The 24,873-nt window shown below is 38.8% G+C and overlaps 4 protein-coding genes across 7 annotated transcripts; 3 read left to right on the top strand and 1 right to left on the bottom strand.

Moving 5' to 3' along the window:
• The first annotated feature begins 306 nt into the window (after nucleotides 1–306).
• On the top strand, nucleotides 307–4,240 carry LOC130988027 (AP2-like ethylene-responsive transcription factor At1g16060). Of its 2 annotated transcripts, XM_057911772.1 has the most exons (8): nucleotides 307–622; nucleotides 863–945; nucleotides 1,198–1,206; nucleotides 1,386–1,474; nucleotides 1,563–1,636; nucleotides 1,721–1,771; nucleotides 2,691–2,767; nucleotides 3,533–4,240. In XM_057911772.1, exons 1-8 carry the CDS (start codon nucleotides 468–470, stop codon nucleotides 3,922–3,924), a joined length of 930 nt encoding a protein of 309 aa, XP_057767755.1. In that variant the 5' UTR covers nucleotides 307–467; the 3' UTR covers nucleotides 3,925–4,240. The 2 variants fall into 2 exon arrangements, with proteins under 2 accessions (XP_057767755.1, XP_057767756.1); XM_057911773.1 differs by lacking the exons at nucleotides 307–622; nucleotides 863–945; nucleotides 1,198–1,206 and having other exon boundaries at nucleotides 1,249–1,474; nucleotides 1,718–1,771.
• Nucleotides 4,241–5,442: 1,202 nt separating this feature from the next.
• Nucleotides 5,443–7,602, top strand: LOC130988026 (uncharacterized). 2 transcript variants are annotated; one of them, XM_057911771.1, is made up of 5 exons: nucleotides 5,443–6,054; nucleotides 6,605–6,805; nucleotides 6,919–7,047; nucleotides 7,164–7,295; nucleotides 7,366–7,602. In XM_057911771.1, exons 1-5 carry the CDS (start codon nucleotides 6,016–6,018, stop codon nucleotides 7,477–7,479), a joined length of 615 nt encoding a protein of 204 aa, XP_057767754.1. In that variant the 5' UTR covers nucleotides 5,443–6,015; the 3' UTR covers nucleotides 7,480–7,602. The 2 variants fall into 2 exon arrangements, with proteins under 2 accessions (XP_057767754.1, XP_057767753.1); XM_057911770.1 differs by having other exon boundaries at nucleotides 5,614–6,054; nucleotides 6,588–6,805.
• A 1,830-nt stretch (nucleotides 7,603–9,432) lies between these two features.
• Nucleotides 9,433–15,168, top strand: LOC130988023 (RHOMBOID-like protein 8). The gene is made up of 6 exons (XM_057911767.1): nucleotides 9,433–9,892; nucleotides 10,992–11,155; nucleotides 11,247–11,410; nucleotides 11,494–11,762; nucleotides 11,851–11,977; nucleotides 12,694–15,168. Exons 1-6 carry the CDS (start codon nucleotides 9,561–9,563, stop codon nucleotides 12,814–12,816), a joined length of 1,179 nt encoding a protein of 392 aa, XP_057767750.1. The 5' UTR covers nucleotides 9,433–9,560; the 3' UTR covers nucleotides 12,817–15,168.
• LOC130988025 (uncharacterized) lies at nucleotides 13,373–15,183 on the bottom strand. Of its 2 annotated transcripts, none has more exons than XM_057911769.1 (2): nucleotides 14,917–15,183; nucleotides 13,373–13,999 (listed from the first exon to the last, which is right to left on the bottom strand). In XM_057911769.1, exon 2 carries the CDS (start codon nucleotides 13,916–13,918, stop codon nucleotides 13,604–13,606), a length of 315 nt encoding a protein of 104 aa, XP_057767752.1. In that variant the 5' UTR covers nucleotides 13,919–13,999; nucleotides 14,917–15,183; the 3' UTR covers nucleotides 13,373–13,603. The 2 variants fall into 2 exon arrangements, with proteins under 2 accessions (XP_057767752.1, XP_057767751.1); XM_057911768.1 differs by having other exon boundaries at nucleotides 13,373–13,956; nucleotides 14,917–15,180.
• Nucleotides 15,184–24,873: the final 9,690 nt, after the last annotated feature.

Genomic DNA, 24,873 nt, shown 5'->3' with positions numbered 1-24,873 from the left:
TACTAGTATAATATAATGTTGTTTATGAAATGAAATAAAAGATAATGTACATCCATAATCACAATAATTAAATTAAATGGTACGAGTAGCCCAGCAATTAAAAATTAAAGGAATCCGCAACGGTATCTTGCGTGTAATTTGCGGCCTATAAAAAATAGAGAGAAAGTCAGAAAACTACTGGATCAGAAATTGCAGCTGGGAATTAAATTTTGAACTGAAAAAGTGGACATTTTACTAGAAGCCGATATTAATTGTTTCCAAAAATTAAATTAATTTACATTACAAACAATAACAATAAAATAGGGAAAGTGTGATACACATATATATAGCCCACAGCTAGATACAATCTCACTCAACATAAACGCGGCCGCCGTTGAATCCGCCACCCTTCCTCCGCCCTAATCCGCCATTTCCTACCCTCATTCATTCGCCATTGCCGACCTCCCTTCCAATTAAACTGTAATTTCATGGCGCGGTCCTCAAAGCAGAAGAATCGCCCCCTCGCCGCCGCCACCGCCGCCGAGATTTCCGACAATGACCGCCGCGACGGGAAGAGAAAGCGGAAAAGTGCACCTAGAGAGTCTCCGCAACAACGCAGCTCCATTCACAGAGGCGTTACGAGGTTTTTTTTTATTTTTTTGGAATTATTAACTCATAAATTTTTAATCACGAGACAACGCATTCCACCAATTAAACATTTTCAATAAGAATTTATCATAATATATTTATGGTAATGTGTATATATATATATATATATAGTAAATATTGCGCCGGATATTACGAGACTCTGCTTTTTTCATGCATGTTTGGAATTCGTAATTTGTAGAATTATTTATTTAAATTTGTGAAATGACGATTTCAGGCACCGGTGGACAGGGCGTTTTGAAGCTCATTTATGGGATAAGGATTGCTGGAATGAGTCACAAAACAAAAAAGGAAGACAAGGTTTCACATTAGTCGTTTTCAATAATCCCTTATTATTTTTCCAAAATTAAATATTGTATTCTAATATTGCTAATTAATGTAGATCAGAAACCATAAATAGAAGATACGATTTAATTATTTTGAATTTGATTGTGATAAAAATGAGGAGTACTATAATTATCAAATTATGACACGATTGTGAACTCAATGCTTACTAATGAATTTGTTGGTCTGTTTCGATGGTGATGGTTGCGGGATGCTATTAAAATGCAGTATATTTAGGTACGTATTTCCTGGCTTCTCTATAAAATTAAAAAAGTGAATTCCAAAATATAAATTAATAAAAAAAGTGTAGATGATGTGGCATTTGTTTTTATTTCCATTGGCTCTATCCAATTCACCTTATCCAATATCCAATAAAAATATTTTATTTTTTCTTGTAATTTATGAAAATATTTTAGGGGCCTACAATGACGAGGAAGCAGCAGCTCGTGCTTACGACTTGGCTGCACTGAAATATTGGGGGCAAGACACCACTTTAAATTTCCCAGTAAGTAAATAATTTTTATAGATTACATAATAATTAAAATTAATAAAGTTTCTGATTATAAAAAATAAGTATTTTCTTATTTGTGTAGCTGCCCACCTATCAAAAAGAGCTTCAAGAAATGGAGGGGCAGTCAAAGGAAGAATACATAAGTTCATTAAGAAGGTATTAATGCTAGATACTAGTAATAATTATTATAATTATTTTTAATTTTTTTTTAAAGTTTATTATTTTTAAATGAAATAGCAGAAAAAGCAGTGGTTTTTCTCGTGGCGTATCAAAATACCGAGGCGTAGCAAGGTACGTATTAGAAGAATTAAGAGTATTATTTGAGTTATTATCCCCAAAATATATGTACCTAATTCAATAAATAGGAACCTTTTTCTTCGCATTCAAAATTTGATTTTTTTTTAATCAACAGTTTTTGGATGTTGAAATGTGGAAGATTAATATAAGGGGAATTTAGTTTGTGGTTGTTCAAATTTTGGATTGTATTCTATTAAATGTGTGATGTATCTAATTTATTTTGTAAGATCTAATATTTTATTTTATGGATGTTTAATTTGTTATATGTGGCATTGATGTCAAATGAAGGAAATTCTATATATAAATATTAATATTGAAATATGAAAGAAAAAGATACATATATGCTAAATTACAGCACCAACTTTGGTATTTATGTACGGGAATGAGATTTAATGCTCCGTAGTGAATTATAGCTCTTATATTACGGTTGGATTTCTTTGTTACACTTATTATCCACTTTAATTAATACTCCATATTATGAATTTATGTGCATATTTATGATGTTATTTAATAAAATTTGGTACAATAGTAAATATATGTAGTATACTTTGATGGTAATGAAGCATGTAACGTAACACAACAATCCAAAAAAATAAAAATAAAAATTAATCAATAAATTGTATATATATGTAAGTCTTCAAAAATTGTTACTATTTAATTCCATTTAGGGAAAATCCCGCACACCCAATTGTGGCAATGATTGGATTTTATATCATTCAATATTCTTGTACGCTTTCTACCCCATAATAGTAAAATACTACTACTATGTAATACTAGTAATTAATAACCTCGAGAAGTTATCTTGGTGGAGCTACGATCTCATAGTTTTTATTTAAAATTAATGATTTGGTGGATCGAATTTATTGAATCTTTTTAGATAATAAATTTTGAATTAGATATTGTGTGTGGACAGGCATCATCATAATGGAAGATGGGAAGCTCGTATTGGCAGGGTGTTTGGCAACAAGTACCTCTACCTTGGCACATATGGTAGGCCAAAATCCTTGCATTTAATTTAAGTACTATTTATCGTATACTTTAAGTAGCCTAATTATTTAATTCTTCAACCATATTATTTTAAATGCAAAAAAAAAATCTAATAAGTTGGTTTGTTATTGATGAGCAAACTTTAGATGATATGTCCTTTATTTTCCATAAGTTAATTAGCTAAGAAAGTGGATTACAATAACCCATTCACATCTTAGCGAGAAATTCAAGTAATAATCATTTTCAATAAATCTACGATGTATGCATTATTTTAGCGGATTAATGATTCTTGAATTCTTACAAAAATTACAATTCTCACTAAAATCACACCTTGTTACGTTAATAAACCAAATATAATTGTCCTATATAATAGAAAGTTCTAAAGTACAATATGCAACTTGTTTTCAATATAATATATAAAATATTAAATTATAATGTCCATTGATATCCTGACATGCATATGCATAGTTTGAGGACAATATGTCTATTATTGTATAATATTGTACCCGTGTATAGTGACTGGAATTATATTAAACAACGTTAATAAAAGTACAATAAATATAATTAAATAAAAAGCAAACAAATATGGTTGGCTAGGAAGTATAAACTACCAACCCTCAACTACTCTAGGTCTGCTGGCATAATTTTCCCCCCTCCCACCAAAATTGTCATGCAAATTAAATTCTTGAATTCATTCAATATAACCAACCACCCGAATTTCCCAAAGTGCCCCTGACCTTTTCCTTTTTCCAAATTGTTTTTATGCAGCCACTCAAGAAGAAGCAGCAGCTGCATATGACATGGCAGCAATAAAATACCGTGGAAATAATGCAGTTACCAATTTTGACCTCAGCCGTTACATTAATTGTAACATGGATGATAATAGCCCCATAGCCCGGGAAAGCCCAACCGCGGCCGAGGCCGAGGCCGCCGCGTCTCCGCCGCTCCCCATCGGGAGCGGCGGCGAGGCGTTAGGGCTCCTTTTGCAGTCCAGCAAGTTCAAAGAAATGATGGAGCCGAATCCGCCGCGTAGTAGCTTCCCCGACGACATACAAACATCCTTCGATTTTCAAGATTCGAGCACCTATGCCGATGAAAACGACATCATATTCAGTGACTATGATTTCTTGTCAATGTTTCAATGTGGCCTCGACGAGTGATTTTTTTTGGTTACATATATAGTTTATTTTTCCTAATCATTGATGATGATATCAATGTACATTATTTGGTCTAGGGTGAGAAAGAAAGAAAGAGGAGAAGAAATGAATAATTAAGAAAGTGAGGTTTTTTTTAACGATTTTCTACACTTAGGTGATTGGATGAATTAGTTTATTTGTACACTCTATCTCAATTATAGATGGAGATTGGGAATGTTTTAAGATTTTATTTGGTTATTGGTTTGTAAACATGGATTCATATGTAGAAATTCATTTTTGCTTCAATGTGATAATAAAATTAATGTTCTTTTCTTCGTCATATTCTAAATGTAAATCTCAACTAGTTTTGTTTATTACTTGGCATTATTATGCATTTATGCGGTCAAATTTATTTTATTTTATTTTATTCTTAATTATTGACTTGCATATCATGCGGTCAAGTTTTTCTCTAAAATAGGAACAATTTTTTTTTTCTTTCAAAATAATGATAATTTGAATTATAATTTAAAAGGGCAAAACAATGTCCTTAAAACAACAACAACAATAATTCGCAAATCGGCTTTGTTGCATTATTTTTTCTTTTGAAATATAAGATACAAATTTGACTATATATTACAATAAATTAATTAAACTAGTACAAGTTAAATTATATTTAAACTAACAATCAAATTAGTAGTATAAATTAAATCATATACTCCCTCCGTCCATGAAAGAACTTCCTGAAGAAAGTGACACGAGTTTTAAGAAAAAAAGTTGTTGAGTATATTGAAAGTGGAGAAAAAGTTGTTGAGTGTATTGAAAGTAGGGCTGTAAACGAGCCGAGCCGAATACTAGCAGGCTCGAGCTCGGCTCGTTTAAATATTATGGTGTTCGAGCTCGGCTCGAGCTCGATTCGAGCTTTTATCTTGATGATCGAGCTCGGCTCGTCATCCACTTACTAAGCTCGCGGGCTCGGTTCGAGTTCGGCTCGAGTGATACTCGACAATATCGAATTCGAGCTTGAGCTCGAGCTCGGCTCGAATTTATTATAAATTTAAGAAAATCTTCTTAATTAATATGTTACACGAGTTCGAGTTCGACTCGTTTAAGGCTCGTGTACTAGCTCGATTGAAGGCTCGACTGAAGGTTCGTGAACAAGCTCGCGAACATGTTTGCGAGCTCAACGAGCCGAGCACTGTCAGGCTCGAGCTCGGCTCGATAAAAATTTCGAGCTCAAAATTAGACTCGAGCTCGGCTCGTTTATTATCGAATCGAGTTCCGAACGAGCTTTTTTCGAGCCGAATCTCGAATAGCTTGCGAGTAGCTCTATTCATTTACAGCCCTAATTGAAAGTGGTGAAAATGTGTTATAATTAATTGAGAGTTGTGAAAAAATGAAAAGTTAGTAATTATAAGTTGTGGGGAATAGTCCAAAAATAGGTAGGAAATTTTTTTGTGGACGTCCAAAAAAGAAAGATAGGAAGTTATTTCGTGGACGGAGGGAGAAATATTTAATAAAAAGTACAACACATACAATAATATCATTGAGATTTGAACTAAAAATCTATTGTAATTTGTAAAGAAAGAGACTTTAATACTTCAATTTTATTTTACTTTCTAACAAAAATTCCCTTGATTTGTTTCTTAAATTAGAATTAAAAAAAAAAAAAAAACAAATATCGGGTCGGGCACTACCCGCACCTAACCGAAAAACGATCCGGATATGGTTCTGAGAAACGAGTGGCTCTCTTCTTGACCCGAACGATCACCCCCAGACCAAAAATTCCAATCCAGACATGGCTTCTTCTCACTCTTCCAACATCATCCATGGCTACCACGCTCTCTCTCTTTAGCTCCTCATTTCTGCACCACTGCGCCAAATCCACTTCAAGAACCTGCTCCAGCTTCAAACTCAGAGCTTCTCTTTCGACGTCCCCGTCATCCATGGCGGCCACGGCGGAGAAGGTTGTCCCCGCCGTCATAGTGGGCGGCGGCCGCGTCGGGAGAGCCCTTCAAGACATGGGCGGCGGCGACGATGTTCTAGTTAAGAGAGGGGATCCCGTGCCGCTAAATTTCGCCGGCCCGATTCTGGTTTGCACCCGCAATGATGACCTAGATGCGGTGCTTGAATCCACTCCGAAATCTCGATGGAGCGGTATGATTTGGCCATTTTGTGTTTCGAAATGTTGTATTTTGGGGGGTATTTATACTTTCTGTGTGGTTGTTTTGTTCTGGTTAATGCTGAGTATTGCTTATGACTTTGAAAGTGATTTGAGCTTGAGAGTGTGCTTAACTTGTGTAACTCCGCCATTGTTGTTGAAATTAGTGGTCTGGAGCAGCATTATACTTATACACAATACCTGTATGTATATGTGCATTTTGTGTTATTTGTAAACTAGGGCTTGTGATTTTGCATTAGTTGTTTGACAAAACTAGTTTCCATCAGTCAAGCAGAAGAAGATATTACTGCAAGTTTCTGTGTGTGTGTGTGTATTTTGCTATGTTTTGTTTCCATATACATTTTGCAGATTGCAATCATTTGAGGCCATTTTAGTATCCAATCTAAGTGGAAGATATGTAGAAAGATTGATCAATCGAGTATAATGTGTAGAGTAACATCTTTTTGCGTTTGTATTGGTATTTGTAATGCTCATCAGTTGATGGTGATGATTCTTAACAATGTAGCAGATTTGGTGTTTTTCCAGAATGGAATGCTGGAGCCGTGGTTTGAAACTAAAGGCCTCGGAGATGCTGATCAAGTTCTGGCATATTTTGCTGTGTCAAAGCTTGGCGAACCTCCTGTGGACGGGATAACCGACACTAATCCAGAGGGACTAACTGCCGCGTATGGGAAGTGGGCTTCTGCTGTTGCTGGGAGATTGCGTGCTGGGGGCCTGTCTTGCAAGGTAAGAGCCGAGGGGTTTGATGATTTTGTAGTGTTCGATGCGTTTTTGGATGGTGTGATGATCATCAGTCTATTTTTATGGATTCAGTTCTTTTCTTGAGAAAATTCTTTCAGGTTCTTGAAAAAGAGGCATTCCAGAAACAAATGCTTGAGAAGCTTATATGGATATGTGCCTTCATGCTCGTTGGAGCCCGTCATCCTGGAGCGACCGTAGGTGCTGTGGAGAAGGAATATCGTTCTGAGGTAGATAATGATCATTCTCTAGTATAGGAAGAAATGGCATCGTCATTGGTAATGAGCGGTGATGGGAAGAAAAACACGAAGGTGTATGCTAATCCGGAGGTTATCAATACTTGCAGGTATCAAGCCTTATAGGTGAACTCGCTGCAGCTGCAGCCGCGGAGAAAGGTTTAGTCTTTGAGGACGCGATTGAGGAGAGGCTATGCGCTTACTCGCGTGCAGTTGCTCACTTCCCTACAGCAGTGAAAGAGGTATGGAGATATCTTGATTCAGATACTGATTGTTATGCTAAAATTTGATTATGGAGATATGTGGTTGCAGTTTAAATGGAGGAATGGATGGTTCTATTCTCTCTCAGAGAAGGCGATTGCTCAAGGCAAACAAGATCCATGTCCCTTACACACTGTTTGGCTCAAAGAACTCAAGATAGTTTAATGAGATTTCTTTTTGTTTTTTGTTTGGATTTTGTCATTCTATGTGTAGAATTGTGACTTCAAATTGATGGTGCAGTTTAAGTTTACACCATGTTTCAGATAACGAATGCATATTTCATACAAAGAATCGTGTCAGACATTAGCCACACTATCATTAGGCCAATATACGCACACTTTAAAATAAATAATGGCTCATGAGATTTTTTCCGAGGGCATGTTCACTCGTCGAGCCCCATCTCAGGTTCTTAAGTGGTCCCCTCTTCTCGAGCCACCAGGCTTTGCAGCGCTAATAACTTCAATTTTTTTTAGTGGTGCAAGCACGCGCCTTCGATTTTAACCTTCGCGTCTGACTCGCTTTTGCGAGCTCCTCCTTGAGTCTGGGGTTCGCTAGACCAGGCTTGAGCCGGCCAGTAGAGCCCCATTGAACCTAAAAGCCCTAAATTAAGTTTAATGTCAAAAAAACTGGCTTAGTGCAAGGCTAAATGATGCACATCCCATGAACCATATCTTATTTTGCTATGTTACTTTTTCTAGACTATTATGCATTGCCAGAATTGTTCATCTATTCATCGTGGGCAAGCATAACGTGTCCATCACTGGTAGGAATGTCAATCAGGCCAGTCCACCGGGTTTTCGGGCTAGCCCTATCGGGTTTCGGATTAGTCGGGTGCGGGCTAATCGGGTTGAAGATTTTTTCGGGTTGTAAATCTTCAACCCTAACCCTAAACTTTCGGGTTTCGGGCTAGCTCATCGGGCTAATCAGGTTAAAGGCGTAAAAATAAAATTATCATTTGTATTTTATTATTCCTAATGATCTAATGTATAATGTATAAAATATACATAGATATTAAAGATATAAATTATATAGCAAAGCATGAAATGCAAAAATATAAGATATTCAAGATTACATAAACAAAATTATATTAAAATGAGATAGTAAAATTTAACATGTATCAATGCACTAGAATCAATCTGGATTATTACTGAATAATTAGTGGATTTGCCATTCACGTCTCATTGACAGAAAAAAAAAAAAAATGGTATCACTTTAAAATGAGATACTAATAATTAATTTCTAACTAATGAGATACTAATAATCAATTTCTACAAAAAATTCGTAATTAATTTCACTTTTTTTAATGAGATTGCACACACACACACACACACATATTCTAACTAATTAATTTCACTTTTTTTAATGAGGCTACTTATATATATTTAAGCAAATACCATAGATCTAAACATAGCAGAAGTTGTAACTGGATGCATCAGTCACAATTCCGTCAGCCCACCGGGTTTTCGGGCTAGCCCTATCGGGTTTCGGGTTAGTCGGGTGCGGGCTAATCGGACTGGAGGTTTTTTCGGGTTGCGATTTTTCAACCCTAACCCTCTAATTTTGTCGGGTTATTCGGGTTGGCCCACGGGTTTCGGGTTGCATTGACATCCCTAATCACTGGTGTGACAATGTCACGTAAGAAAGAGAGTTGACATATTTTATTTCAATTAAAATTGTCACATCATTGGTGGGCACGTCATGCTTGCTCACGATGATTACATGAACAGTTATGCTTGCATGGATATAAATATTAAAAACAAAACAAAACAACAACAAAGCATGTCCAAATTAACACAATAATATGTAGATAACTTTCGTCACTTTAAGGTTAATTGTAAATTAAATCTCAATTTTTAGTATTCTAGTAAATTAATTTTAACTTCTTAAACGTTGCAATGGTATCACAACTTTGAATTTTTTAATAATTTTGTACCTTGTAAATTTTTGCACGAATTGAAATTGATTGAGATTAGCAAGCTACCTATTAAAGAAAATTTAATGGCATTAGGTGACATCCCTTGTATGAAATTATGTAGGAACTTAGGTAGTAAAATGTAAAATGTAAAACCTCAAAACGACTCCAACTATAATTTGAAACGCTTGATTATTTCCCGCCATATGCAACCATATGAAGCATCTTCGGCGAGCTACAGCTGTAACCGCCACAACTCCACATTCATTCATCTCTCTCTCTCTCTCTCTCAATAAACCCCTCTTTCTCCCATAACCCTTCAATCAAGTTCCGGATGGCGGAGAGCCCGATCTCAAAGCTCCAAACCTGCGTGGAGATCAAGTCGATTCCACCCTCATTTGCGCGAATGTCGACTGAACTCAGCACGGAAGAGTTGCTCAAAGAGTACAAAACCCCATTCCCCTTTTTCAGGCGGATTTCCGAGAGGAAGGAGAGCACATGGATCATCTCTCTGTTCGTGATCCTGCATTTGATCGCTTTCGCGGCAACCATGGCCGTGAATGACTGTTGGGGAAATTCTCACGGTCAATGTGCGCTCGACCAGCTCGGGAGGTTCTCGTTCCAGCCGTTGTCGGAGAACCCCCTGCTCGGCCCCTCGTCTTCTACGTGAGTTTCCACGATTTGAGTTTTCGAAATGTAGTGTATTGAGTTGATTTAGGTGCTCTAGAGGAGATTTGCGTCTGTTTGTTCACATTACTTTTTTGTACGGATTGATTTTCAGAGTATGTTGAATTGTTGCGTATCTGCTTAGCGTGTTGGGTAGATAACATTTTGTTAAATTTGAAGCTACGTAATTGATCGATGTTTCTCAATTTCCTGAAAAGTTGCTTTTTGATTGGTTTTTCTGAATGAATGAGTTGGGATTTATGCATTAATCCTGCTTTGAGGGGATGTAGAGATTTGTAGGTTTTGTTAAAACATCTTATTCTTGGGAGTTTACACTAGTCCTGGACTATTTCATTCATTTACTTTATAAAATTGGGATATGTTGTCTGATAAGTTCAAATGAAATTTTTGTTTATTTGATTGGTTTTTTAGATTAATGAGTTAGGATTTATGCATTATTCGTGCTTTGTTAAAACATCTTGAATGAATCAACCAATTCAAGGGGGGCTTATGCTAGTCCTGTTTCATTTATTTACTTTATGGAAAATTGGGATATGTTGTCTGATAAATTGATAAATGATCAATCGTTTGGAGGAATGATTTCATCTTCTAAACAAGCAACTTTCAGAAAACTTCATATACCCTACCAAATGTCATCTATAATCATTCACCTTTCTTCGTATCGCTTAAGTTTGATGACTGGGCACCATCAGATTAAGGATAGATCTAAGTTTGCTTGCAGTCTTTTGTTATGAGCTTTTCAAATATTTTGATAGGCACTGATCCATTCATTTCCATCAATATTTCCATAACAGTGATTGTATTGGCAAAGGGCATATGTGAGTATAAGTAAACGTGGTTTATTGTTCTCAGCTATACAATTATGTTCCAATATCCTTAAGTTACTCATTACATATAGTGGGTCCTTGAAAATTGTAGTTGATTTTCTTTTCTCAACCCACTATTAGTAAGAATTTGTAGTTCAGTGATCATGCATGGTTCGCCTACAAGTCATATCTGCTGAAGATTTAAATTTGCTTGCAGTTTTTTGTTGTGAGTTTACGTATAGTAACCGAGGAAATTTTGCTCCCTGCCACAGGCTTGACACGATGGGGGCTCTTCGACTGAGGTATCTGGAAAATGATCATCAATTATGGCGTCTTTTCACAAGTCCATGCTTGCATGCAGGCGTTGTCCACCTTATCATCAGTCTCTCTAGCATGATTTTTGTTGGAATTCACTTGGAGCAAGAGTTTGGACCATGTAATTCTCCAACCAAACTCATTCAATTAAAAATTGTACTTTTGTTTTGATGCAGTTATTCATTTACTTCTGCTCATTCTATGCTTTGCAGTAAGGATTGGAGCTATCTACATACTTTCTGCTCTTACAGGTTGTTTGGTAGCTGCCCTATTTCTCCAAGATAGGCCTTCAGTTGCTTCCTCCGGGGCATTATTTGGATTGCTTGGTGCCACACTATCTGGGCTTATCCAAAACTGGAAAGTTTACTCTAAAAAGGTTCTAGATGGTTTTATCTGCGTTTATTTGTTTACTGATCACATCTTAGCATAGACTAATGGCATTCTTCTGCTAATGTGCAGTTTGCAACTCTTATTGCTTTTGCTACAATCTTAATGCTAAACTTCATCCTTGGCCTGATGCCACTAATCAACAATTTTTCAAACATTGGAGGATTTATCTCGGGCTTCATTGCTGGTTTTATACTCCTGTTCAAGCCTCAAGTGAGGAAACTGCACCAGAACAAAAGAGGTATATTTGATTATGAGGTCAAGTGCTCCTCCGTCAACCTTGAGAGGAAGTTGGACCGGCCAACCTCAAGGATTGTTTCTCTTGTCGTCCTCAGTCTTCTGTGAGTCCATGCCATTCTTTCCAGCATGCTGCTTTGTATCTGCACCATCTTCACGTGAAATCTTATCATAATTCTCTTATTCATGCAGAGTTGCAGGAAGTGCTGTGGCCCTTCTTCAACACACGAATTTGAACAAATACTGTGGCTGGTGCAAGTACATTGATTGTGTCCCCTCTAGATGGTGGAGCTGCAGTGACAAAACAATGGAATGCCAGGTATCTATACATCTATACATAATATAAACCAGAGTTGAATCAAGGCTGTCTTCCTGCCAAAACCACTTCAGATGTATGTTATGTAATTATTCAAGAGTATTTAATGAAAATGTTACATAGTGGGATTTAAGTAGATGCAGCAAGTTTAGGCTAATGACCGAAAAATTAAGATAAACCTCTCTGATTAGTATTTCCAACAAGTACTGCTTCATAGTTTCCCACCAAATTCAGCTTATCAGTTTCCCTCAAAAACCACAAGATGAGTATCCCGTCTTACAGTTCAGAAGAGCCTTAGTGAAAATGTGTTAATAGTGGCAGTTATCTATGTAATTCAAATTAGATATCTCATTTTTACATTACCGATGTTGTTTTTGGTTAATGACTATTAAACTAACATATAATCCGTCTGATAAACTAACATTTATCAAGATTTCCTCAAAAAACCACATAGCGCAGAGTTGTGTTACTGTTCAGGAGTTCCTAGTGAAGTGTTAGAGTGTTAGTTCAAGGTATTTCAGATTCATGTTTATATCATCTATGTGGTTTTTGGTTAATGACTAGTAAACTCATATTTATCATATCTGATAAACTAACAGCCATGTTGTGCTTGTAACCTGAAGAAGGCAGAATTTTTGCTTCTCATTTCAGCAAGCCTGCATTTTAAACTTCCTAGAACAGCATGTGAGATATAGATTATTGTTTTGTGCATGTTGCAGACAATGATGAGTTCGGCACAGTTGACTCTGACTTGCTCCATCAATGGCAATTTTAGGGTGCTCCCCTACGCAAATGTCTCACACGCAAGGATTGAAGACCTCTGCAACCTCTTGTGCTCATAGAAGATCGCTTCTCTATCTACAGCTACACGCGTGGATGAACACGATGCTGCGCGCTTATGTACAAAGAAAGCTTACCACTTGTCTAATAGCATTCTTTGCAGTTGCTACACCGACAATTTTAGTAGTGTGTACTAAATTGGTACCTGTTCGCATTTCTGCTTTGTAGCGCAGATTCTGCATTTCCCCTGTTTTCTGCCGCATGAATCACTTATGCTGTTTTGATTCCGAGCATGAATTCTGGAAACTATGGTGTTTTTGTATAGTCGAATCCGAATGCTTTCCCTCTTTGGGTGCATGATTTGTGGTCACATATTTTGTGGATTTCTGTATAAATCATGAAAACAAAAATGTAAATGCTTTCTCATGGGGGTGATTATGGATTGATTAGTATGGCAGAAGAGTTCTATTCATCTTGTGTGTAGTATAGGAAATATGCTTACTCTGTTGTTTATGATTGTCTACCTCAAGAGTTCAATGGCTTTCCTTGTATACAAAATGAATAGAATTTGCTATCAAATGCTAAAAAGCATGAAAATGATAACTGAAACAAAGGGCAGAAATAAAATACTATCATCGGTTGAATACAATTAAAAAGAAAATTTAGAAATACAAATTTCACAAGTATAAGTTACATAGAAAAATTGTTTACAAAGCAAATTGCTTTGTGCATAGCATATACACCAAAAATCAGTGAGCTTGCCAAGGAATAAAATAAGCCTAGGGTATTTCAAACAATTTTGGCACTAACTCCGGAGACAGGGCAAAGTAGCGTTAAATAGTCATTTTGCTAAAGGAATTTTAGTTTTCCCTTTGCTGCCGATGCTTTCGACAACTGAAGATGACACGACGCCTTTTGAGCCCCCGCCAAGTCGGAGCATGCATCGGCAGCAGCCCCAAGAGTCACAGCAAAGTAAAGATAAATAATGCACAGAACTACGAGGAGGGCAAGAGCAGTCAGGAGAAACCGATGTCTCTGAACAAGGGTTGCGCAGTTCCCCAATTCTGTGTCTCGCAAGTGTTGCTTTCTAGGTGAAGGTGGAGAGAACGCAGTCTGTGTCTGCGACCTCCGATGAGGTGAAGTTATTATGTTGTCGAGAGCCATGTTTTAGAATTTGCTTCGCGCACCAAGAATCAAAATTCCTGCACGACGTGTTTTATTCGTGTCATAAGTAAAGTATATCAGCTGCATATGACATTCAAAATGCAGGATCATATCAAAGACCAAAAAGGACTTCAAATACAGATAAATGAAACTAGAGCAACTGCCAGACTTAACACAAACAAAGATGGATAACTAAGCAATGCTTTTAATTCAATGTAATCAAGATTAAAGGCCAAAAGCTACATAGGCATGTGCAGAAATAGGCCCTAAATCCAATCTGGACAAAATATTAATTATCACAACTATCCGATGATACGAGTTCACGACCACATACCCACTATCGACACTATCTACAAATGAAGTATACAGTTCGATTTGTAGCTGCATATTATAGGTGATACTAAAGTAATAATGCTTAAATTCAGATTAATGCAGTCCAAGGGAAAGTACAGTATAGTAATGAGTTGTAGGCATAACTTAAATACAATAATTAACACCTAGCAAGACTATAAGGTGAGAATGTCATTAATCTCACCAAACCTTTCCCTTTTCTTTCATAAGTTGCAATACACTACAGCATAAACAGATCAATAAAGCATCAAGAAATAACAAAAGAAAACCCTCAATATGACTCAAACTTTCATTCGATCAAATAATCTCCTCAAATTCCATAAAAATCTTCCTTTCCCCCATTACATTTGCCAGATCAAATCAAGAAAGCTCAGACTGCTAGATATTTCAGGATAAAAATTCACGCATATCCCACCAATTACACAGCAGCATTATCAATCTCCCAGAAATTCAACTCGATCCGAAGCCCTAATCACAAAATCCTATCTTTCCGCTAAATCATAAACAATTAAACGCAATGAACTCCAAAGTAACGCGCAATCAAACACACAATACGATTAGCGCCAACTTTCCCCAACCCAAATCAATAAAATCGCACACACGAGAAGCAAGAATAGCGGCAGATCTAATATTAATCAAGAACATACCTTGCTGACGAGAGGGGGAAAGGGGCAGAAAAAAGAAGCTCCAACCGAAAGCTACTGACCCGGGTTTTCTACAAACCCAAATGATTGAATTTGTTTCTGTGCGTATCTATCATTCAACCAACTTTTTTTTCTGTGATTTTGTGATTCATTTCTTTGGCGCTTGTGACTCGGCTAGATATAAGGAGAGTTGCCGGCGAGAACGCGCTACGCACTTTCCAACTGTGGAGAGAGAGAAACAAAACAACCAGAAATGTGTTGGGAAAAGGGATGAGACAAATTTATATAGCAGTATTTTCTTTCTCTAATTAATGCCTTTTCTTAGCAAAGAAAATCAATATTTAATGCCTAATTATTACTATCCCAAGATTTGTTTTCACATTATCTTTTGTTTTTTGTTTTTTTTTTCTTTTTCCCTCTACGATTAGATAATATTTACGGTCGTTAATTAAGTACTATATTCGTTCGAAATTATTGAGAAAATTATGTATTGTTTTTATGGGTGACGTAATTTATTTCATTAAGTTATGGAGTTCGTTATACAACTCTATTAGATTATTTAATCATTTCTTAACAAATGTATCTTTTGCAACTTGATAGAAATCCAACAAACATAAATACCATTATCCTTTTACGTGTATTCACATATATTAAAAAATACATTTAATATTTTTTGCAAATATATTTTATGTAATTATTTTACTTTTTCCTTATTTATTATTTCATATATTATTTTCATAAATATTAAATAAAGTTATGTTAATAAAATATAATTTTAAGACAATTCAAATTAAAAAGGGTTAATTGCATCAAAATACACGAACTATAGTCATTTTTCCATTCTGCATATAAACTTTGAAATTTACAATTTTAATCATGAACTTTGCAAGTGTTTCATTTTTTCCTTAAAATTGAATTTCGGCAGTCGAAAAGCTAACGTGTCATTGTAGATGTCACGCGTATGTAACACGTCATTGTAGCTGACGTGGCAATACAAAACAACGTTGTTTTGAGAGTGGTCATCTAAAAAACCCCTAATTCTTACTTCGAACAGAAGTGGTCGATTTCGACGCTGATTTGGGAGGAGAAGTGGTCGATTTCAAATCGTTGGGATGTGAATTAGTTGACATCAAGCAGGAATTTGAGGTTTTCGGTGGTACGATTTGTCGAGGGGATGAGAATGGGAAGGGTTTGAGTGTGAAGGAGGCAGAGTCTTCCAACGCCTTGATCCTCCACACGCTGAACCTAAAGAAGTTCAACAACACGCCATTCACATGCTGCTCCACCTCAAAATGGAAGCACATGTTGATGTTCTGCAGCCTAGTCATCAAGTTCTCGTCCTTGTTCACGAACGTCCAACGTATCTGCATCAGACCTAATTCCGGCTTTCCCTGCGCCCAAACAACCATGCCGTCATGATCGGTAATCTTCTTCTTCTCCCAAACACGAAGAAGATCTCATCACATACCTCAAAGGCGGTACAGTGAGCTTGAGGAAATCATGGGCCGACTAGAAATCCACGTCAAATTCGCCACAAATTCGTAATCCGCATCAAAATGTGGTATGTGATTTAGGGCTTGAAGATTGAGAGATCGGGGCTTTTGAAATTTAAACCTAATTTCGTCAATTGAGACAAAACGAAGTCGTTTACCTTTAAAATGACGTTATTTCGTGTGTTGGATGGTGAAATAAGTGACACACTTTCGGCTGCCACATAAGATCCACATCAACATCAAATTGGGGGAAATTCAATTTAAAGGAAAAATTGAAACACTTGCAAAGTTCATGTATAAAATGGAAAAGTGACTAAAGTTCGAGTATTTTGATGCAATTAATTCTATTAAAAATAAATGATATTTTAGAACATTCCAAAAAAAGGAACTAATTTCGTGAGACGGGATAGATGAAGTATTTAATATGAAGTAGATTCCACCAAAAGAAAGGAACTATTATACATTCATATATACTCCCTCCGTCCCTGAAATAAGTTCATCTTTTTCCTTTTTGGGACGTCCCTCAAATAAGTTCATATTTCTTTCTTTCCATTTTTGGACAACTACCCCACCACTAATAATACTTTATTTATTCTTACTTTTCACTTTTTCAACACTCTCAATACTAATTATAACACTTTTTCACCTTTTCACCACTCTCAATACTAATTATAACATATTTTTCTCCACTATCAATACAATTTACCACTTTTCCTTAAAATCGGTGCCGTCCCTAAAGAGAAACTTATTTTGGGGACGGAGGGAGTAATAAGTTTCACTTCATACCAAAAATAATTAAAAAATATATAAATATTTGCGATATTAGTATTGTATGTACTTTTTTTTTTTTTGATCAATTAAAAATCTATTAAAAAATTGGGACGGTACCAGGAGTACCAAAAACATCATACAAGTGGTGCGTACTCGTTAGAGCACCACAAGGTAAAAGGAACATTGGACTCGACCACATGGAAGATTTTGTTCCAGCTCCAAAGCCTCCCTTTGACCTCATTAACAAGATTGGACACCTCCCAATTCTTGTTCTCAAACCTACTCTCATTCCTATACTTCCAGATCAGCCAAACAGTCCCGATCCAAAGAGCTTTAAGGAAGTTCTTGTTTCTCTTACCTCTTCCTCCTCCAATGAAAGACATGAAATGATGTTCGACTTTTTGTGGTTTAGCCGTTTTCATTCCGATCCATTGATTGATTTTGTCCCACACGCGATCGACTTTCGGACAATGGAGAAAAGAATGTTCAGTTGTTTCCTCCCTCCACACACACGCATTGCACCACTGTTCTTCGGCCGGGATGAGGACATTCCTTTTGAGAAGGTTTTCGCATGTTGGCAGCCTGTTACAAATGCTTCTCCAAGCTGTCACTCTGGCTTTGTTAGGGGTCGGTGCCGTCCACAGTTGTGCGCTAGCTTCAATGTGTCTCCCAAAATGATCACCTTCCGCCTTTGCGCACTCCTCATAGGCCGCTTTAGTCGAGAAATTTCCCCCCGCTGCGTCCTTCCAGCTCCAGCCGTCCTTGAGGTCTGGGCAAGGAGAAAGCGCCCCAATGACTGACCGCAAATTTTCCTCCATCTCTTTCTCCCTCTCCCTCAGCTCCCTTCGCCACTTGAGATCCCACACCCACCCTTCCTCCGTCCATTTCCCAGCCTCCTCCACATTACCATCTTTAAAGAGGCTAAGATTAAAAAGTCTAGGGAAGAGGATCTTGAGGTTGCTATTCCCCACCCACGTCTCACCCCAAAAACTAACCTCTCTACCATTCCCCATAATCCTTTGAATATTGCCACTAAACCACTTTTCTTCCTCCCTCCCCACCCTCCCAACAATTTTCGACCACCATCCCTTCATCCCGCCTCTTTTCTCCACCCTCCACTCCCCCCCCTCCCCTCTTGACAAATCCCCGTACAAGGAATTAATCACCCTAACCCACAACGCCTCCCTCTCGACCAAGTACCTCCACACCCATTTAAACACCAAGACCTTGTTAAACCATTCAATGTTTCGAAAGCCCAATCCCCCTTGAAGCTTGTCGACACACATGTCTTTCCATTTGAACCAAGCAATAGACCTAGACACGCCACTTCCCCCCCACAAAAATTTTCCAAAAACGGAGTTGAGGTCGTGAATTACCGATTTAGGAATGAAGGAAAAAGACAATTGAAACACTGGGATGGCTTGAAGGACCGACTTCACAAGAACGATGCGCCCTGCCAAAGAAAGAGATTTCTTCTTCCAACCTCTGATTTTCCTCAACACTTTTTCCACCACGCAACTCCATTCCACACTGCTATTCATCCGTCCCCCAACCTTGATACCGAGATAATTGAAAGGAAGAGATCCCTCCTTACAGTTGAGATAACCTGCCCACCTCCTTAAACACGTATTTTCGACACCCACTGCCATCAAGTTGCTCTTGTCGAAGTTGATTTTGAGCCCTGAAAGGAATTGGAAGAGAAGAAGGATCCTTTTAATAAAAGTCACATTCCCCTCGTTAGCTGCCAACAGGAATATTGTGTCATCTGCATATTGAAGATGTGACACAGAAATTTTATCCATCCCCAAAACAGCCGGAGACACGAGCTGGAGATCAGTAGCTCTCTCCATCAAGGCATTTAACCCTTCGGCGATGACTAAAAAGAGGAAAGGGGACAACGGATCCCCCTGCCTTAGACCTCGTTCCATTTTGAAGACACCTGTGGACGATCCGTTCACCAGCACGCTGCCTGACGCCGAGTCGAGGCATCCCTTAACCCAATTACGCCATTTCTGATCGAAGTTCATAAGACCGAATAAAGCATCAAGGAAATCCCATTGAACGGAGTCGTAAGCTTTAGCAAAGTCGATCTTGAAGAAAATACGACCATTCTTCTTTTTCTTTGCTTCCGCAATTGCTTCGTTGAGAATAACCACACCATCAAGAATGAACCGTCCTTTGATAAAAGCGCACTGTTTGTCCGAGATAATAGACCCCATCACCATTTTCAGCCTCCCTGCAAGGATTTTTGCAATGATTTTGTATAAGCTATTGATCAGGGAGATCGGTCTGAACTCATCCATCTTCTCTGCCCCTTCCTTCTTCGGAATTAGAACAATGAACGAAGTATTACTTCCTTTGGGGATCCTCCCGTTCTCGAAAAACTCTTTCAGAACTTGGAGAAGATCATCCTTGACTGTCGACCATGCATTTTTCCAGAAGGAGAACGTGAACCCATCTGGACCAGGACTCTTGTCGCCACCACAGCTCCACACCGCTTCCTTAATCTCCTCCAAATCGAACTCCCTGCACAGCCAATTCCGCTCTTCATCAGAGAGTTGTTTCTTGAGGAAATCGTTGGGGAGGTTTGGCAGAAGCCGTGTCCTTTTTTTGAAGAATACTTCGAAATGTTCCCGAACTTTGGATTTGACCTCCCCTGGATTAGACACCCACTGATTTCCAAAGTATAATCCCAAGATTTCATTCTTTTTCCTTCTCCCAAGAATCGCTCGGTGATAGAATCCCGTGTTAAGATCACCGCTTTTGAGCCACCGAACCTTAGCAAGCTGTTGCAAGACCCTTTGTTTGTCTTTCAGCTGTAGGAAAATATTCGCTTGGATTTCATTTCTTCGAATGATTTCGGACTCCTCAATTCCATGCTCTTCATCTTTGTGGTCAAGAGTTTGCAATTCAGTCTTCAAAACCTGTATCTTCTCATCAATATTCCCAAAAGTGGATTTATTCCATTCTTTCAGTTCCGTTTTCAATTTCTTCAATTTTTCACTGACCACAAAGCATCTCCATCCCGTCATTCCGTCCGCTGTCCACACTTTCCTAACCTGTTGTTCAAACTCCGGATGTGACACCCACACATTGAGGAATCTGAAAGGCCTTGGTCCCCAATCTTCTGCTTTTGACACCAAAACAATAGGGCAATGATCCGAAATGGTGCGTTGCAGACCACGTCCCATCGACCCCTCCCATTGACGCAGCCACGCGTTGTTAACCAAAAACCTATCCAGTTTACTTTTACACATCCCATTCGGCTTAAACCACGTAAATTTGCGCCCTTGAGATCTGATTTCTGTAAGGCCGCTATCACCGATGAAGCTGTCGAAGGTTCTTGCATCTGCTGCCCCATAAGAATCCCCACTTCCGACTCTTTCTCCCCGCTTCCGCACCGCGTTAAAATCCCCCATCACACAGACACCGCAATCGACATTTTGTTCCACTATATTTTTGATAACATCCCAAAGTCTAGATTTCTCTTCCGAACCAACTGGTGCATAGACATTAATGATGCAACACCCAACATCATCTTGAACCCATTTTCCATTCACCACCACAGCCCCGCTCACGTCCCATTTGCTAGAAGCTTGGAAAACATTTTTATTCCAAGCACTAACCAAACCACCAGACCGCCCTTCAGAATTCCGAACCGCAAGATCAAAATTATCAAAACCCCACCAAGAGTTACACACCAATGAATCAAACTCAGTCATTTTTGTTTCTTGAAGGCAACAGAAGTCAATCTTTTGCATTTTTACAATCTCACTAACATCTTTCTATTTCCCAGTACTCCCAAGGCCCCGAATGTTATATGACAGTAAATTCATGAACACTTACTTGGTTGACTCCCAGCTTCTGTCCTCACTCTGCCTTCCTCTTGGTCCTCAATTTGCGCGGCCATCTCCTGATCTGTAAGTTGGCTTGAAAGGCCCAAAGCTTTCCCTAATTTCCAGATTTCCAAACTTTCGGTTTCCAAATCCGCAATGAAGTTTCCCCAACCATTGTTTTCTCCCTGTGTTTCGCACACCTTCTTCGATTTCTTGCTCTTTTTCTTTTTGTTATTTTCGAGAGCTTTACCAGCGATATCTTTCTCGGTCATTTCCTGAAGAAAAAGTCTTCTCTCCTCACCTTCTGACTGTCGTGGTTGGCCCTCGCGTTCTTTGTCTTTCTCCGATCCAGACTCGGCTGAAAGCCTCGTTTCTTTGGCAAAAACTTGACAGGATGAACTCTCTCCCACCTGACCTTCCGCGAATCCATTTTCCCTTCCCATTGTGACTTCTTCCTCAAAAAGAGACGCTGATTTTCCACTTGTTTGGTGGCTCTGGGAGACTAAACCGCAAGAGTCAAGAAAGGGCTGGGCCAAAAATGCTTCCTGATTTCCTGGGCCACTCTCTAGATGATGTGGGCCTTCATCTTCTTTACTGGACTGGGCTTCGGTTGGACCTGACCTGGGACTCCTTTGTTTCGGCCCAACAGGTCTTCCTCTGACATTGCCACCCACATTCCCTTTAGGCACCTTTTTCCCGCACGAAACAACCTCCGCCGCATTTTCATCATTGGATATCAGAGCCTCTGTTCTACCCCCCTCACGCGATGGTGGAAGCGAAGAGACTGTTCCTTGGGACAATGAAACCCCGCCGCTGTTGTAAGATTGCTTGTCGTCATCCTCGATAATAGCATTTGCCGGCCCCGTTGAGTCCTCCTCCCAAGACCAATCGGAGTCCGATTCCGTCCTCTCCTCCTCCGCCTTACATCCGGCACAGAGATTGGGTGCATCTCGGACCTCCTCGACACGAATTTTGAAACACGTCCCCTCGATCACGCAATCCAAAATTCTGTCGCATGAATAGAGGCCCGTGGCAACCTGAATGAAGGCTTCATCGAACTTTTCATTTGTCGCGGTGCCTTCATGAATTTTTCGTACCGCACCAAAGCTAGCACATGCATCGTTGAAAAAACGAGGATTCCATGCATGTAAAGGCACACCCACCCATTTGGTCCAGACCACTCTTTGATGCGAAACATCGCCGATCTTCCATTTCCTACTCCACAAGAACCAGAACTGAAACCATTCGTCCATCTCTTTAAGGATTTCTTCAATTGGATGTCCGCATGCACTCTGAAAGAGAACGAGATTCCCTCCAAGTGTCGAAACTTTCAATTTCCCCGAACATTCTCCGATGATTTCGTCTTTGACCTCTTCCCACAAGAACTCATTTTTCAAATGACCGGTAACCGCCCCAAGTATCCAAGCTTTCTCCTCCTCCGTTGGCTTGAAGTGAAGTACTTCTTCTGCTCGTGTCTCCTTACCTTCGTTCCCCGTGAGAATATCTTTGAAGGAAATTCCAGCTTTCCTATCCGCTCTCTCCAAAACACGAACTTTCTCCTGACCCTTATCAACCACTCCTTCAAGCTTCAAATCCTCCCGCCTTTCAGCCCTCAGTTCTCGCTCAAACCTTGGTTTATATACCCTGATTTTATAACTGCCGATCCATAGCGTGTTCAGATCCGCAAGTAACTTATCGGGAAAACTCACCCCCCCGAACCTAACAAAACCGAAAGCTTTCCCACGCAAATCCCTCTTTTTTGGACAAACAACTTCGGTAGGTTCCAAGACCGTGGCAAACTTTCTTCTCAGGAAATCCGCGCTGCAACCGTCTGGCAAATTGTTGACGAAGAAAGTGGTGATCGCCTTATCCCTCCCATTCCACTCCCCCCCGTCGATTGCCGCCCAAATCTACCACCGTCTGTTCCATTGAAGGTTCTTCTCGAACTGAGGCTTGTGTTCCTAGGATTTGGATATCTTTGGTACCTTGCCGGTATTCTCTCAGAAAAGGGTTGGCCAACCCTTCTTTTCCTCACCTCTCTCCATTCCATTAAAACCACCAATGTTAATTTGGCAGCATAAAAATTCAAAACGGCTCAATCCAACTGCACAGAACCAAACAGAAGAACCAAGCAGTCGAGAGTCGTCGCCGCGGAGAAGGTTCTCGAGTTCGGATAGAAACCAGAGCACAAGCGGCAATATCGGCGGCGGCGTCGCCTTTATCGCTACAGCAAACAGAGTAGATCCGAGATGACAAGTGCAGAGTAGATCCGAGATTGGAAATCCCGATTTCCGGCGGAGATCTGCTGGAGTTCTGCTGCAGGAGGTCTGCTAGTAGTGGAGATCTTTATCGCTACAGCAGAAAGAGTAGATCCGAGATGACAAGTGCAGAGAAAAACCGAGATTGGAAATCCCGATTTCCGGCGGAGATCTGCTGGAGGTCTGCTGTGTTCGGCGCCGGTCTGCTGCTGGAGGTCCGCTGTGTTTGGCGCCGATCTGCTGCTGGAGGTCGCCCGAGGTCTGCTGTGTTCCGTCGACGATCTGCTGCTGGAAGTCGCGCCAATGGTGTGGATATCCGGCGCCGATCTGTTGCTGGAGATCTGGTGCTGGAGGTCGCGCCGCTGCTGGAGATCTGCTGCTGGATGTCGCGCCGGCTGGATGACGCGCCGCTGCTGGAGATCTGCTGCTAGATGTCGCGCCGTTGTATTGTATGTACTAATTATGATATTGGTGTATTTTAGATATTCAGTATTTTATTTGTAATGATATTAGTGTATTTTAGATATTTAAAGTTGCATGTACGAACTATGATATCCGATCTCACGTATTCATATTAGCAGTGGACCACAATTGAATATATGTAACGATAAATTAATATAAAGATCGACAATAAAATGCAATTAAATTTGTAAGATGCTTCCTCTTCAACTAACAAGTTAAGAGTTGGAGTCATTGCGAAGATAAAAAATTTAGATATAAAAGATCGCAAAATAAGAAACTTGACTCACTAAAAAAATACACAAAAATTTGGATACACCTGGATGTACCGTACAATTGGATTGACTCGTACTCAAAGTAATATTATTTATATAGGTTGGGTCAATATATGGGTTCAAATCATAGTTGCAGGTTAAAGTTTAAGTGAAAGTATAACCCGATTATACGATACAGCTGAATGTACCCAAAACCACCTCAAAAACATATGTACCACGGAGTACTATTTTACGTCTTATTCTGAAATGGTCATTATAACATTCGACACTCCTCGATATTTATGAAAAAGGTCATTATACAGTTCCTTGTTGAAACAAACAGCTAAATAAAATCATAACAATCATAGATTTGGCATTTGATGTATTAATTAAGTTTATTATCCAATCATGGCTTCTATCTTCTAGAAAGTTGGGGGATTGAGCTTTTGATAGTGATGGGGTTGGGGGCAAGACTATATCACTTAATTCCACCCCTTGAAAGTGTATAGGGTCAAGATTTAATAAATACTATCAGCTTCTACATCTCAAACTAGGGATTATTTTCGAGTAAATGTTACTTTCTAGATCTCAAATATAAACAATGGATTCTTTTGAGTAATTAGATTATCCAAATTTAGGAAATGATCAAAGTATTAACTAAGAAATTATTATGTACTAATTCTTTTTAAATAATACTAAGTTGTATTGCAAATCTATTTTAAATTTTCTTTTTACGATTAGATCCAAATCAATTCATTTATCGATAGTTATCGATGGAACTGATAAACTATTCGATTCGATATTTTAATTGCGATTTTAGTTATGCTCATTTTCACCTTTAATCGAAAATAAATTCACTTTTTCTTTGGCCAAGTGCCATATAACATCA

The sequence above is a fragment of the Salvia miltiorrhiza genome, chromosome 6 (assembly GCF_028751815.1).
Source record: "Salvia miltiorrhiza cultivar Shanhuang (shh) chromosome 6, IMPLAD_Smil_shh, whole genome shotgun sequence".
Lineage (NCBI taxonomy): Eukaryota > Viridiplantae > Streptophyta > Magnoliopsida > Lamiales > Lamiaceae > Salvia > Salvia miltiorrhiza.
The sequence above is the reverse complement of the archived record's forward strand: the minus strand, read 5'-3'. Positions and strand labels throughout refer to the sequence as shown.

What these genes read in the sequence shown, in the direction of transcription:
- LOC130988027 (XM_057911772.1), top strand. Translation starts at nt 468, where the DNA reads ATGGCGCGGTCCTCAAAGCAGAAGAATCGCCCCCTCGCCGCCGCCACC. An exon ending in ACACCACTTTAAATTTCCCA is followed by an intron (nt 1,475 to 1,562) that starts GTAAGTAAATAA and finishes TTATTTGTGTAG; the next exon opens with CTGCCCACCTATCAAAAAGA. An exon ending in TACATAAGTTCATTAAGAAG is followed by an intron (nt 1,637 to 1,720) that starts GTATTAATGCTA and finishes ATGAAATAGCAG; the next exon opens with AAAAAGCAGTGGTTTTTCTC.
- LOC130988026 (XM_057911770.1), top strand. Translation starts at nt 5,727, where the DNA reads ATGGCTACCACGCTCTCTCTCTTTAGCTCCTCATTTCTGCACCACTGC. An exon ending in TCCGAAATCTCGATGGAGCG is followed by an intron (nt 6,055 to 6,587) that starts GTATGATTTGGC and finishes ACAATGTAGCAG; the next exon opens with ATTTGGTGTTTTTCCAGAAT. An exon ending in CTGGGGGCCTGTCTTGCAAG is followed by an intron (nt 6,806 to 6,918) that starts GTAAGAGCCGAG and finishes AAATTCTTTCAG; the next exon opens with GTTCTTGAAAAAGAGGCATT.
- LOC130988023 (XM_057911767.1), top strand. Translation starts at nt 9,561, where the DNA reads ATGGCGGAGAGCCCGATCTCAAAGCTCCAAACCTGCGTGGAGATCAAG. An exon ending in CTCGGCCCCTCGTCTTCTAC is followed by an intron (nt 9,893 to 10,991) that starts GTGAGTTTCCAC and finishes TCCCTGCCACAG; the next exon opens with GCTTGACACGATGGGGGCTC. An exon ending in CTTGTCGTCCTCAGTCTTCT is followed by an intron (nt 11,763 to 11,850) that starts GTGAGTCCATGC and finishes TTATTCATGCAG; the next exon opens with AGTTGCAGGAAGTGCTGTGG.
- LOC130988025 (XM_057911769.1), bottom strand. Translation starts at nt 13,918, where the DNA reads ATGGCTCTCGACAACATAATAACTTCACCTCATCGGAGGTCGCAGACA.